The sequence below is a fragment of the Lutra lutra genome, chromosome 9 (genome assembly GCF_902655055.1).
Source record: "Lutra lutra chromosome 9, mLutLut1.2, whole genome shotgun sequence".
In the NCBI taxonomy this organism is placed as follows: Eukaryota; Metazoa; Chordata; class Mammalia; order Carnivora; family Mustelidae; genus Lutra; species Lutra lutra.
In genome coordinates this window covers 26,270,332-26,284,302 of record NC_062286.1, presented here as the reverse complement: position 1 = coordinate 26,284,302, position 13,971 = coordinate 26,270,332, and the positions used below count along the sequence as shown (strand labels likewise).

At 40.7% G+C, this 13,971-nt stretch overlaps 1 protein-coding gene across 1 annotated transcript in view; it reads right to left on the bottom strand.

Moving 5' to 3' along the window:
* Positions 1-4,411: 4,411 nt before the first annotated feature.
* The window catches only part of BIRC6 (baculoviral IAP repeat containing 6), a 237,681-nt gene continuing 228,121 nt past the window's right edge, over positions 4,412-13,971 (bottom strand). The window contains 2 exon segments of the mRNA XM_047746606.1: positions 4,412-5,556; positions 11,195-11,329. Of these exon segments, the coding sequence (XP_047602562.1) occupies positions 5,377-5,556; positions 11,195-11,329 (315 nt within the window). The 3' untranslated portion in view covers positions 4,412-5,376.

Sequence of the window (13,971 nt, the reverse complement as noted above, 5' to 3'; positions counted from 1 at the left end):
TCCCAGGACCCCGAGATCATGACCTGTGCTGAAGGCAGATGCTTAACCCACTGAGCCACCCAGGTGCTCCGAGCCCGCAGTTCTTTAGGCATTGATCACCTCGAATTCCGTGCTTAGAGCTTGTCTTCCACCCAGACTTGGGGCACCGTGAGCGGAGGGCTAGTCAATCTGTTCATCACTGTGTCCATAGAAATACAACACTTTGAGCCTTTTCTGCCTCAAATCATTTTTTTAAACTGACAAGAAAGGAGACCATTTATAAAAAAGTATTTAAAAATTAAACCAGTATAAGAGAGAAAATTCAAATAAGCCAAAGGATTAAAATATCTTAATTAACCAATAAATAAATAAATAAATAAATAAATAAATAAATAAAAGGAAGAAAGGAAAGATGAAAGGAAGGAAGGAATTACAAAACCACCTGGTCTTTTCTTAAAAAAATTATTTATTTTAGAGAGAGAGAAAGAGTGAGAGAGCATGAGTGAGAGGGGCAAAGGGAGAGAGAATCTTACCCAGGCTCCATGCTTCGTGCAGAGCCCCATGTAGGGTTCAGTCTCATAACCCTGATTACGACCTGAGCTGCAGCTAAGAGTCAGTCGTCCAACCAACTGAGCCACCCAGGTGCCCCATTTTTCTTTTCCTTTCTTTTCTTCTTTTTTTTTTTTCTTTAATTTTATTTACTTGAGAGAAAGAACATGAGCAGGGGGAGGGGCAGAAGGAGCAGCAGACTCCTTGATGAGCAGGGAGCCTGGTGTGGCGCTCAATCCCAGGACCCTGAGATCATGACCTGAGCTGAAAGCAGATGCTTAACCGACTGAGCCACCCAGGCGCCCCTTTTTTTATTTGAGGGAGAGAGCATGAGAGACAGCACGAGCAGGAGGAGGGGGAGAGACAGAGAGAGAGAAGTAAACTTCCCACTGAGCAGAGAGTCCAATGTGGGGCTCAATCCCAGGACTCTGGGATCATGACCCGAGCCGAGGGCATGTGCCTAACTGAGCTACTCAGGCGCCCTGTTTTTTTTTTAAATAGGAATAATGAAACATAGAATTTATGGGTTGGTGGGACACCAACCTGTTGGAATACTATAAACAGGGTGTATGTCTGTGGTGAGGTTAGGGTTAGGGTTCTGCATCCCTACCATCAATAATAAAAAACAAAATTAATTAACCATGCTGGAATAATGAATTGTTTTCCTATTTAATAGTTAGACAATATAAGGATTGTGATCTATGAAGAGGTGATCAAAAGATTACACCCAAGGAAAAAACAACAGGAAAAAAATTGCAGTTAAAATATGTAAAGAAAAGTGATTATTAAGTTTTATCTTTACAAAGATAAAGATGCCTGCGTGGCTCAGCCAGTCAAGCATCCAATTCTTGACTTCAGCGCAGGTCATCATCTCAGGATCATGAGATCGAGCCCTGGATCAGGCTCCATGCTCAGTGGGGAGTCTCCTTGAGATTCTCTCTCCTCTCTCTGTCCCTCCCCCCAGCTCATGCTCTGTCTCTAAAGTAAATCTTTAAAAAAATGTTTTTTTTTTTTTTAAACTTCATAGTATTATGAAACCAGATGAACCCAAAGCCCTGCCACGCCCTGACCACCTTGCCCAAGACTGGAGGAATTCGTGGAGCAACTTGGGCCAGGCTCGAAGCGCCAGTCCTCTGGTACCCCGGCTGCCTGCTCCCTCAAGGGCTGCAACCGGCTTTGTACCCATGTCTCAGCTGACCCAGTGGGCAGGTCTGTTTCCATCTTGGAGCCTTTCTAACCAGTCTCACACCTCCCAAGACTCAAGGCTTATGTTTCAGCAAAATATTATTCCAGCACCTACACAAGGTCATGCCAGAGTACTAACTTTAGGTGTGCACATTGCTTCGTTAAAAAAAAAAAATGCTACTGTGGACATTTGTCTACTCAGATCATCAGCTTTAGTTTAAGGAATAAATGGCCAGTGAGAACTGCCTGGCCGGGGGCCCAGCCTCACTTGAGCTGCTGAGCGTAGGGCTGCTCAGGTCATGCTCCAGATGGCTCCCAGTCGGCAATGGTCTAAGTTCGGAAAGTGAGAGGAAGCAGTGTGACAAAATGCAAACTTTTTATTGTATTGTACAAAGTGTGCTTCTCTAATGGAAAGGAAGCACACCAAGAACCTTACTCTCCACCAGTTTAAGACACACTAACTAGAACATCTCACCCTCACCCATCTCACCCTGCATAAACCAAACTATAGGACATCAAAAACTTTTATAGTACTTTCTACATTTGTCGGGCTTTGACAATATTAGCCTTAACGCTACAGTGGTATCTAAGCAGTTTATATTTGTACCGAAAGACTTCATAGTTGGTAGTTTTACCACTAGACCAATTGTCTTTACTGCCTTTTCCAAGGCCTTCATGCTTACCCTCCCCATCTCCCTGCCACACCCCCATCTCCTGCCCTAGGTACCTCAGCCAGTAAACATGCTGGTTGTTCTTATACCAAAAAATAGGTATTTCCCAACTCTTCTTCTCTACCTTTGTCCTAGTTGATGACCTACCACCCGGGTACTAGTGGGCTCTTAACTCATCTCCTTGCCTCCCCATCGTCGGTAGAATCTTCCTGAAACAGAGTATGACCAGGTTGCTCCCCTAATCATCACCCACAGGATGTTAAAGCTTAACAGGACAGCCTTCCATGATCCAAGCCCTCCTATCTAACATTACAGCCTGCATTTCATTTGACTATCAACTATTGTACTCTTACAATCCAATGTGCTATTGAGTTTCCCCCTTGCTCTCTTGTGTCTGTAATAACTTCTTTCTGCCTGGCTAAATTCTTTTTTTTTTTTTTTAAGATTTATTTACATTGTGGGGGGAGGGGCAGAGGGAGATCTCAAGCAGACTCTGGGCTGAATGCAGAGACCCACACAGGCCTTGATCTCATGACCCTGAAATCATGACCTAAACAGACATCAAGAGTCAGACACAAGCAACTGAGTCACCAAGTTGCCTCTGCCTGGCTAACTTCTTCCACATCCTTCAAGACTCAGAATACCTTCCTCGAGGGTCTTTCTTGACCGCATAACCTCAATGCCCATTAGCATTTTACCTGAGCTAAGTGTTCCTCCCCAGTGTTCCCAACAGTACCCTGTAAACTCTATCAGAGAACTTCTCAACTGTACCGACAACATATTTCCATGTCTGTCATCCAACCCTCAAGTGCTGGAACCTGGACCTACTACCAGAATGAGTACTCAAGTCAGCATCCTAGAGGGAACCATGTTAAAGTAATGTCTCAAATCTAGACTTTTAGGTCTTTTTTTTTTTTTTTTTAAGATTTTATTTGACAGAGCAAGAGCATAAGCAGGGGAGCGGCAGGCAGAGGGAGAGAGAGATGCAGGCTCCCTGCTGAGCAGAGAGACCAATGTGGGGCTCAGTCCCAGGACCCTGGGATCATGACCTGAGCCGAAGGCAGACACTTACCCAACTAAGCCACCCAGGTGCCTCTAAGTCTTGGTTTTTTAAAAACATGAATTGGACCTTATGGTACTAGTATTGTTACTTTCCTCTTATAAAACTTTCTGAAGACTAGTGGTGTGAATTAGAGAAAATGACCCAAATTTACTTCAGTGATTAAAAATAAAATCCCTGAGGGTTGCTTGGGGGTTGGTGGGGAGGGATGGGTGGCTGGGTGATGGACACCGGGGAGGGTATTGGCTATGGTGAGAGCTGTGAATTGTGTAAGACTGATGATTCACAGACCTGTAGCCCTGAAGTAAATAATATATGTCAAACAAACAAACAAACAAATAAATAAATAAATAGGACTTGAGGGGTGGGAATCCCAAGTTGGAGGCAAGCAATACACTTGATATAGTTAGTAGCTTCTATCTTCCATCCCTGACAGGACCCTGACAGACAAAAAAGGAAAAGCCTAGAGGACTGATAACTGTCCTTTTATTCTTATTGCTGATCATTTTGTAGCTAGATTTAAGCAACTATGTGTGTGTATGACATATAATTGACTCTTCTTTCTCAAAAATTGACTGTTTTGTCATTCTTAGGTGTATGGAGCTTACCACCCTCCGCACCTAACAGTATGTGTTAGAACATTTCATTTCCCCCCTTTTATAGTACCATAAACCTTGAATGTATCTTGAACATCAGACACTGCCATGCTCCCTAGTTCCCCCTTTTCTTCAGAGAGCAGCTCACTATTCACAACACAGCTTCTCCTTCTGGTCAGCTCAAGATTCAAGGTTCCCAAAACCAGTTCATTTTATATAAACACTGTCAAAAATCACCTGAGCTTTTTGTGATAATTGGTGTTAGAAAAATATCCTTTCCTTCCCCATGCTTAGGTCTTGAAAGTGTCCAAATTTTTGTAGAAACAGCATTTCACACCATGGCAAACTGTTTTAGAAACAAGACATACTAATACACCTAATTCTTTATTTATTTGGCTCTAAGAAGAATTTGCATGAAAATGAGCCTGTATGGCAGGTACAGAATGTACTGTAACAGCACCAGAGAGGTCTCCTCTCTGCTCTACAGAGCCTCAATGTTTTCATACATACACGTGACTTTAGTAGTAAAACCAGAGTCCAGGAAAAAAGGAGCCCTTTAGGAAAAAATCAGTTTAGAGTGACTTTTCAAATTGACCATTCCTTCTCATATACTTAAATTCAAATAACGGATACATTCACAGGCCCAAATGTTGGCATAGAATAAAATCATGTTCATTTATTTTTTCTGCATCTTAGAATTAGAAGGCATAAAATTAAATACGTTGAATGTAATAAATTCATCCATACAAGTGCAAGTCTCCAGCTATAATGCATTTTATGGCATATTTATCATTTAAAAAATGTACCAGTAAATCAAAAAAGAGGGAGTATGTCCATTTAACTTTTATTTAAGTGTATGTAGGAGGTCTTCAGAAATCAAAGATGAGCATGAAGATATGACCAAACATAAAACCTATCAAATTCAGTGAAAAGTTGCTGACTTTAAATAGTAGTTGTAAGAATGACCAATATATATTCTTTGTTAACAACCCCTCACTCTACAGTAAAAAAAAAAAATAAAATAAACATTCAGTAAACATTCTTTCCTAAGGTAGTTTCCCTTATATATCAGTGATTTATCCATTTCTTTGTATACACGAATTTGTTGAACATACCAATCAGTGGTTCTCACAATTGAAAAATAAAAGCACAAAAAAGTTTACACTCTTGTACAGGTAAATAAAAGATCACCTTGAATTAAACTGGATCTCCTTAAGGGCATAGTATAGTTTCAGTTTCAATAACTATTACATAATTAGTTTCTTACATACAAATATTGACATATTTGGCTTGTGCTTCAAAGCCTTTGTGTCTATGAAGTCCATGTCAATGCAGCTCATAATTTGAAGTCACTGGGGAGTTCTTTACTGCTGCTGGGTTTGACCTGATCGTGCATCAGAGTCTCCTCAGCACCTGCGACGGCACTGCACATCTCCGAGGCATCATCGGCGTCAGGGTCCAAGCCTTCGGGACAGGGAAGTTTTAGCAGCTCTTCCCGGAGCTGAGCAGTGTGACGCTACACAGGGGAAAATGAGCGATAAAAGAATTACAAACCCTGATTCTAACATAACATCGTATGAGGGAGGAACTGAGTTTAAAACAAAACCCAAAGTGTTAGGCCTACAAATATTTCTTTTTATTCATTTTTTTAAAAAAGATTTTATTTATTGATTTGACAGAGAGGTAGTGACAGAGGAACATAAGTAGGGGGAGTGGAAGAGGGAGAAGCAGCACCCCCCATTCCCCGAGCAGGGAGCCCAATGCAGGGCTCGATCCCAGACCCTGGGATCATGACCTGAGCCGAAGGCAGATGCTTAATGACTGAGCCACCCAAGTGCCCCAGGCCTACAAATATTTATTGAACACCTTCCTTATGTTAGCTACTATAAGAAGCAGTGAACAAAATGGGCAAAAAAACTGATGCTGCCGAAAAGCCCTAAGTAGCATGTGCACTGACCCTACCCACACCCCCAGCATTACTGATGATTTGTAAGAACTCATGTAGGGTAGATACTCTTTTAAATTAAAGAGAGTAAGCTCTTCACTTATAATACATCCTGTCTCTGGCTAAATATTTTTTGACAGAAAGTCCATAAATTAAAATAAACCCACAATTATTTTACTGAATGCAAACAAGTCTTGATCAGGTACCAGGTCTTGTGTAGAACATTCGCAAAATGTTTCACTCTCAGTCGCACTTAATGCTCAGAAAAAACCTTAGGAACAATTTTATCATCCAATTTTTTTGTGTAAGTAGGCTCCATGCCCAGTGTGGAGCCCAATGCAGGGCTCAAACTCATGACCCTGAGATCAAGAGTCGGACATTTAACCAACTGAGCCACTGGGTGCCCCCTAATTTTTTTCTAATTTAAGCAAGTGAAAAAGAAGAATCAGAGAGATTATATAAAGTTTTGGTTTATAATTTTCTACTGGGAGAGAAATGACCTTAAGTATTGCATCAGGGCTTTGAAAATTTGTTGTTGTCAATATCCAACTTTGAAAATTAATTTAACCAAGATTTACAGAACACTTTTTATATATGAGATATATAAAAGCAATGACAATATAAAAGCAATGAGTGGAAAAAGGAAGATACAAAATCTCTGACTCACAGAGCCTAAATTTGGGTTAGAGGTCTAAGACAAAATAACAAGTACACACTTGTAGCCATTTGTAAGGTTTCAAAATATATTAACACAGTGGTAACTCTTAATTTCTCCAGCCCCAATTTACCTTCCACTGTGGACAACAGGACAAAACCCTAACCAGGGAAGAAGAAAGAAAATCTTGATGACTGTAAGAGCTCAGCTAAGGTGGGATCCTATGACTGTACTGTAGAATTATTAAGCTAAGTAGCTACATACTTTTCTCAAGCAGCATTCAGCAGCAAAGATATAGCGGAAATGATACAAATCTGGGCTGAAGCTGATTCAGGGATAGAAATTTCCAGGCCAGAGCAACACAGAAATAACAGAGTGAAAGAATTTGAGATATGAGCAAGACACCACTGACACAACAAAGCCAAAGAAGGGTAGACTTTCGACCCTAAGATTTTGTTTAAAAGCTAGAGATCTAAACATACGTTTGGGGAAGATCAACTTGGTTAGGGACTACAGAAGGACCTAGAAGTGGAGAACTAAGTCCAAGGAAGGTGGTCAAAGAGACTAAGCTGTGGGAACTGAACAGAAAAATTGAGGAGGGGGGGAGGCAGCATTCCCCTGAAGGCAGCACTGATAAGACCTAGTATTGACCAAGTATACTAAATGAAGGAGGAGATGAATAGTATCTGAAGATTTTAAGACAGAGAAAGTGATTTAAAATGAAAAATATGGGGCAATTGGGTGGCTCAATCAATTAAACATCTGACTTTTTTTTTTAAACTGAGTACTTTTTCTTTTTTTAAAAGATTTTATTTATTTATTTGACAGAGATCACAAGTAGGCAGAGAGGTAGGCAGAGAGAGAGAGGGAAAAGCAGACTCCCCATCAAGCAGAGAGCCCGATGCAGGGCTCAATCCCAGGACCCTGAGATCATGACCTGAGCTGAAGGCAGAGGCTTAACCCACTGAGCCACCCAGGTGCCCCAACGTCTGACTCTTGATTTTGGTTCAGGTCATGACCTCAAGGTTGTGAGATCAAGCCCTGTGTTGCGGTCTGGGCTGGGCATGGAGCCTGCTTAGGATTTATTCTCTCCCTCTCTAAAACAAACAAACAAATAGCCTTCACACAGCAAAGGAAGCAACCAACACAACTAAAAGATAGCCTATCGAATGGGAGAAGACATCTGCAAATGACATATCCAATGAAGGATTAGTATCCAAAATATATAAAGAGCATATATAACCCAGCACCAAACAAATAATCCAATTAAAAAATGGGCAGAGGACATGAACAGACATTTCTCCAGATAAAGATGGCCAACAAACACATGAAAAGATGTTCATCATCACTCAACGTTAGGGAAATTTAAATCAAAACCACAATGAGGTATCACCTCACATCTGTCAGAAAGCCTAAAATAAAAAAAGAGATAACAAGTGTTACGGTGAGGATGTAGAGAAAAAGGAACCCTCACACACTGTTTGTGGGGATGCAAACTGATGCTGCCACTGTGGAAAACAGTATGAAGGTTCCTCAAGAAATTAAAAACAGAACTACCCTATAATCCAATAATCACCCCACACTGGGTATTTACCCCTCCAATATGAAATGACTGAATTCAAATTACACATATCAGTGAACTCAAATCCTTATGTTTACTGCAGCATTATTTTCCAAGAGCCAAATTACGGAGGCAGGGAAGTGTCCATCAATAGATGAGTAGATAAAGAAGATGTGACATATATATATTATTCAGGCACAAGAAAGGATGAAATCTTCCCATTCACAACAAGGGATAGAGCTAGAGAGTACAATGCTAAGCAAAATAAGCCAGAGAAAGACAAATACCATATGAGTTCACTGATATGTGTAATTTAAGAAACAAAACAAACAATGGGAAAAAAAAAAAAAAAGACAAAGCAAAAAGAGACTCTTAACTACAGAGAATAAACAGTAACCAGAGGGGAGGTGGATGTGGGGATGGGTGAAAAAAGGGAAGGAGATAAGAGCACACTTATCACGATGAGCACTGAGTAACAAACGGAACTGTTGAATCACTGTATTGTACACCTGAAACTAATATAACACGGTATGTTAACTACACTGGAATTAAAATTAACAAAATTTAAATAGATAAACTCAAAAATGAGAGTAAAATGCTGGCTAGCAGGGGTAAAGGAGTGGAAAAATAGGAAGAGATGTTGTTTAAGGATACAAAATTGAAACCAGTCAACAAATAGGTCCTGGAGACCTAATGTGCCAAGCAGTGATTACAGACAACAATATTGTATTATAACCAAATTTGGTACCAGTCTAGATGTTAACTGTTTGGACCACAAAAAGAAACTGATTATCATGCAATGTGATAAAGATGCTATGGCTACAATGGTAATCTCATTACAATATGTAAAATGCATCAAGTCAGCATGTTGTACACATTATGTCAACTATATCTCAATTAAAAAAAAAAGAAAGGAAAACTTGATTGGAGGAAAGAGAAGTTTTAATTTTACACCTTCACTTTAAGTAATGACAGGGCATCCAAGTAAAAATGCCATTAGATAATTTTGAGAAAGGGGAGCCTGGCTGGCTCAATTAGTTAAGTGTCTGCCTTTGGCTCAGGTCATGATCCCAGTATCCTGGGATCGAGCCCCGCATGGGGCTCCCTACTCAGTGGAGAGCCTGCTTCTCCCTCTCCCTCTGCCTGCTGCTCTGCCTACTTGTGCTTCTCTCTCTGTCAAATAAATAAATAAAATCTTTAGGGGAAAAAAAAAAAGGTAATTTTGAGAAAGCAAAAACCAGGCAGTAGTTGAAAAAGTTGCTTTTAAAGAAAAAAATGGCCCTGGGGCACCTGGCTGGCTCAGTTGATAAAGTATGTAATTCCTGATATCAGGAATTCAAGCCCCATGTTGTGTATGCAGATTGCTTAAAAAAATAAAATCTTTAAAAAATAAAAAATTTAAAAAAAGAGTGCCTTTAAAGCAAAGAGGTAGACTTATCATGATCACTCGTAAGGCATACAAATATGGTATCGCTATGTTGTACACCTGAAATGAAAATAAAATTTTAGGTCAACTACACTTAAAAAGGAGAGGAGGGGCTGCCTGGGTAGCTCAGTGGGTTAAGTGTTTGCCTTCGGCTCAGGTCATGATCTCAAGGTCCTGGGATCGAGCCCCACATCGTGCTCTCTACTTAGCAGGGAGCCTGCTTCCGGCCCCTCTGCTTACTTGTGATCTCTGTCAAATAAATAAAACCTTAAAAAAAAAAAAAAAAGAGAGAGAAAGAGTAAATCGCCAAAGTTAAGGGTATAGATACAACTGAGAGAAAAGGAGAGTAAAATGGCTCTGAGGGCCAAAACGTAAGACTTCTGGTATATAAACCCTTAGAAAGGTGAAGAAAAAAATTCACTAAAAGAATTAAAGAGTGGGCGCCTGGGTGGCTCAGTGGGTTAAGCTGCTGCCTTCGGCTAGGATCATGATCTCGGGGTCCTGGGATCGAGTCCCGCATCAGGTTCTCTGCTCAGCGGAGATCCTGCTTCCCTCTCTCTCTCTCTGCCTGCCTCTCCATCTACTTGTGATCTCTCTCTGTCAAATAAATAAATAAAATCTTTAAAAAAAAAAAAAAGAATTAAAGAGTGTGAGAAGAGGAACTACGGTGGTCTACAAATGAAAACTGTGATAGAAAAGACAAACACTTTTTTTTTTTTTTAAGATTTTGTTTATTTGAGATAGAGAGCGAGAGCGAGAGAGAACATGAGTGGAGGGTAGAGGGAGAGGGAGAAGCAGGCCCCCTACCAAGCAGGGAGGCCGACGAGGGGCTCCATCCCCGAACTGTGGGATCACCACCAGAGCCGAAGGCAAATGCTTAACCGACTAAGCCACCCTGGTGCCCCCAAAAGACAAACATTTAGACCAGTGCAATGAGCGTTTTTTTTTTTTTTAACTATTAAAAAATAAAGTTTTTAACTTTTTCTTTTTTTTTATGAAGTAAACTCTATCCCCAGTGTGAGGCTTGAATTCACGACCCTGAAATGAAGAATCACATGCTCTTCCCGCTGAGCCAGGCAGACACCCCGAATGAGCGTGTTTTAACACACATAGGGTGTTATAGAAGCTTAAACTGAAGTAATCTAAGTCAGGGCAGGTTTCCATAAAGCTAAATTTAAGCTGCAACTGAACGGCAGTGAGCTAGCAAGAGCAGGTGAAAATGAGAGTAAAGGCCTGGAGGGGAGAGATGAGGGAGCAGAGAGGGGGAGCCAGGGTCACGGGTATGGAGAACTGGGAGCAGGGACCTTGAGCAGAATGAAAAATAAACTGCAAAACAGAAAAGGGAAAACAATAAAAAAAGTAATTCACAGAGCACACGCTGTCAGCATCCTTTTTAGGAAGTGTCAACTCACTGTCAAAATTAATGAACCTTTTCTATAGACTTTTGTAGCAATTTAGGCCTCTGACCTTAAAATAAGTGTTGTTTTTTGGAATCTTTCAGATTGCCTTACCATCTGGTGACTATAGCTCTGTCGCCAACAGGGCCCTGTTCAGAAGGCTTACTCACCTTGAGAGCTGCGGCATGGTGAGACATAGTTCTGCCTACCCGCTTGTCACTGCTGTACTGCTGAATGTCCGCGATCCACTCCTCACACTGGGCCATGATCTCAACTCTTTTCAAGTAAAAGTGTTTGTGTATCACCTTAAGAATAAAACAACCAAGGGAACAAAAGGTGTTCAGGTCAGAATTTAAAAGACAAAACAAGTGGCATTACAAAGAAATGAAAATTAAAAGACAACTGCAGTGTTTTTGTCTCCACAAAACTCAATTAGTGAATGTTACATTAACAGGGAAGAATCCGGCTGATGACTTCTGATGGCATGTGTTGAAATGCCCAGCCCTACACCAGAAATAATGCCCAATAGCAACTAGACATTCATATAGTTAATCCTGCGAGAGAGAATAAAGACATGTATATTGCAATACATTCACAAGGTGAGCACTGTAAATAGATAACCAGAAGAAAATAATTAGGAGAGCACTGACAACAGAAACACTGTCCAATTTTCTACCTTTAAAAGAGAACTCTACAAATACCTAAATAACTAAAGTTATTCCAAATGTCAAAGATATTGATACAGAAATCAGAACAGAGCCCTAAAAATAGGCATTATTATTACTTTCTTAATTTTATCTTCTGGTTAATTTCTGGTTAAGATTATAGTTTATCAAGTTAACTTTCCTTGCTTGCTTGTTTATTTATTTGAGAGAGCCAGTGAGCACGCCATGTAAGCGGGCATTCCTGAAGGGAGGGGCAGAGGGAAAGGAACAGGGAGAATCTGAAGCAGGCTCCACTCCCAGCGCTAAGCCCCATGTAGGGGCTCCATCTCACAACCGAGTCTGAAACCAAGAGTTGGACACTTTACTGACTGAGCCAGCCACCCAGGTGCCCCAAAGTTAATCCTTACAATAATTGTGGTTGGCATATGGAATTTTTAAAAATTTAATTTTTAAAATTTAAAATCTAATAATTTTAATAATAATTGTCTTTGAAAAATTAGAATTTCTTCCTGTATAAGCAGTAGGAGTCTACTTCTAACAAATTTAACTTAGAAATTTAGATCAATTTGGAAACATTGTATCAATTAAAAAAATACTATTCTGGGGGCGCATGGGTGGCCCAGTGGGTTAAGCATCTGCCTTCGGCTCAGGTCATGATCCCAGGGTGCTGGGATTGAGCCCCACATGGGCTCCCTGCTCAGTGGGAGTCTGCTTCTCCCTTTTCCTCTACCCTTTCTCCTGCTCGTGCTCTCTCTGTCTTCTTTTTTTTTTTAAAGATTTTATCCATTTATCTGTCAGAGAGACAAAGAAAGGGAGGGAGAGAGGGAGTGGCAGGCAGAGGGAGAAGCAGGCTCCCCACTGAGCAAGGAGCCCAATGTGGGATTCAATCCCAGCACCCTGGGATCATGACCTGAGCCAAAGGCAGATGCCCAACCAAGTGAGCCATTCAGGTATCCCTAAAGAAATACAATCTTCCCAAAAAAAAAAAAAAAAAAAAAAAAAGTATTCTGTATTTTGGGTGAGTCACTATTTCAATGGGCTTATCCTCCCTACAGAAAAGGCAATAATACCTAGAAAGTATTATTAGGAAAACGTGGGAATGGATGTAAAACTCCAATAAGATCCTATTACATTTTTTTTTAAAGATTTTATTTATTTATTTGACAGAGAGAGATCACAAGTAGACGGAGAGGCAGGCAGAGAGAGAGGGAAGCAGGCTCCCCGCTGAGCAGAGAGCCCGATGTGGGACTCGATCCCAGTACCCTGAGATCATGACCTGAGCCGAAGGCAGCGGCTTAACCCACTGAGCCACCCAGGCGCCCCAAGATCCTATTACATTTTACAATTACTGCATTTGATGCCTACAGGGACACAAAAGACAGACACAGCCTGACAGAAAGAACTGTGACAACCACAGAACCAGAGGTGAACGCACCGGGAAAATGTGTGGAATTGCTGGATCACTATACTGTACACCCAAAACTAGTAAAATGGTGTGCTAACTATACTGGAAGCAAAGTGAAATGAAATGAAATAAAAAAAAAAAAAACAAAAAGCAAAAGCAAAAACAAGACAAAAAACCCCCATGGAATTCAAAGAGTCACATCTAATTGGGAAAATCAGGAAAGCATTTATGGACAGGGGTGCCCCCTTTAATGTGAGCTAGGTTCTAAAGGATGAGAAAGACCGTTTCAAATTATACTTACTTGCTTTTTGTAAAAAGTCATCCTCCCCACTCTGAGTTCCTTGTATTAATAGTTTATTTTTCTTGCAGAAAATAATTTTTATGTGTGAACCAACAACTTATACATTAACTGAGTATAAATCCTTACACGTTATTTCAATACATTTTAAAAGTGAAATTTAACATATACAAGTACACAAATCACACATACAACTGAATGCATTTTTGCCAAGTGCACACCAATGTAATCTCTACTCAGACGAGAAACAGAACATCATCAAACATGCCAGAAGTCCCCTTTGTGCTACCTCTCACCGTTAATAACCCTCATACACAGGTATACACTGTCCTGACTTCTTTTTTTAGAACAAGATTTATTTATTTGAGTTAGAGAGAGAGTGCATGAGTGCACGCACACGATGGGGAGGGGCACAGGGAGAAGGAGAGAGAGAATCACAAGTAGATTCCCTGTGGAGGGCGGACCAGACACAGGGCTCAGTCTCACGCAGGGTTCGATCTCATGACCTGAGTTGAAACCAAGAGCTGGAAGCTTAACTGACGCCCCTATCCTGACTTCTTTAAGCATGTTAGTTTTACT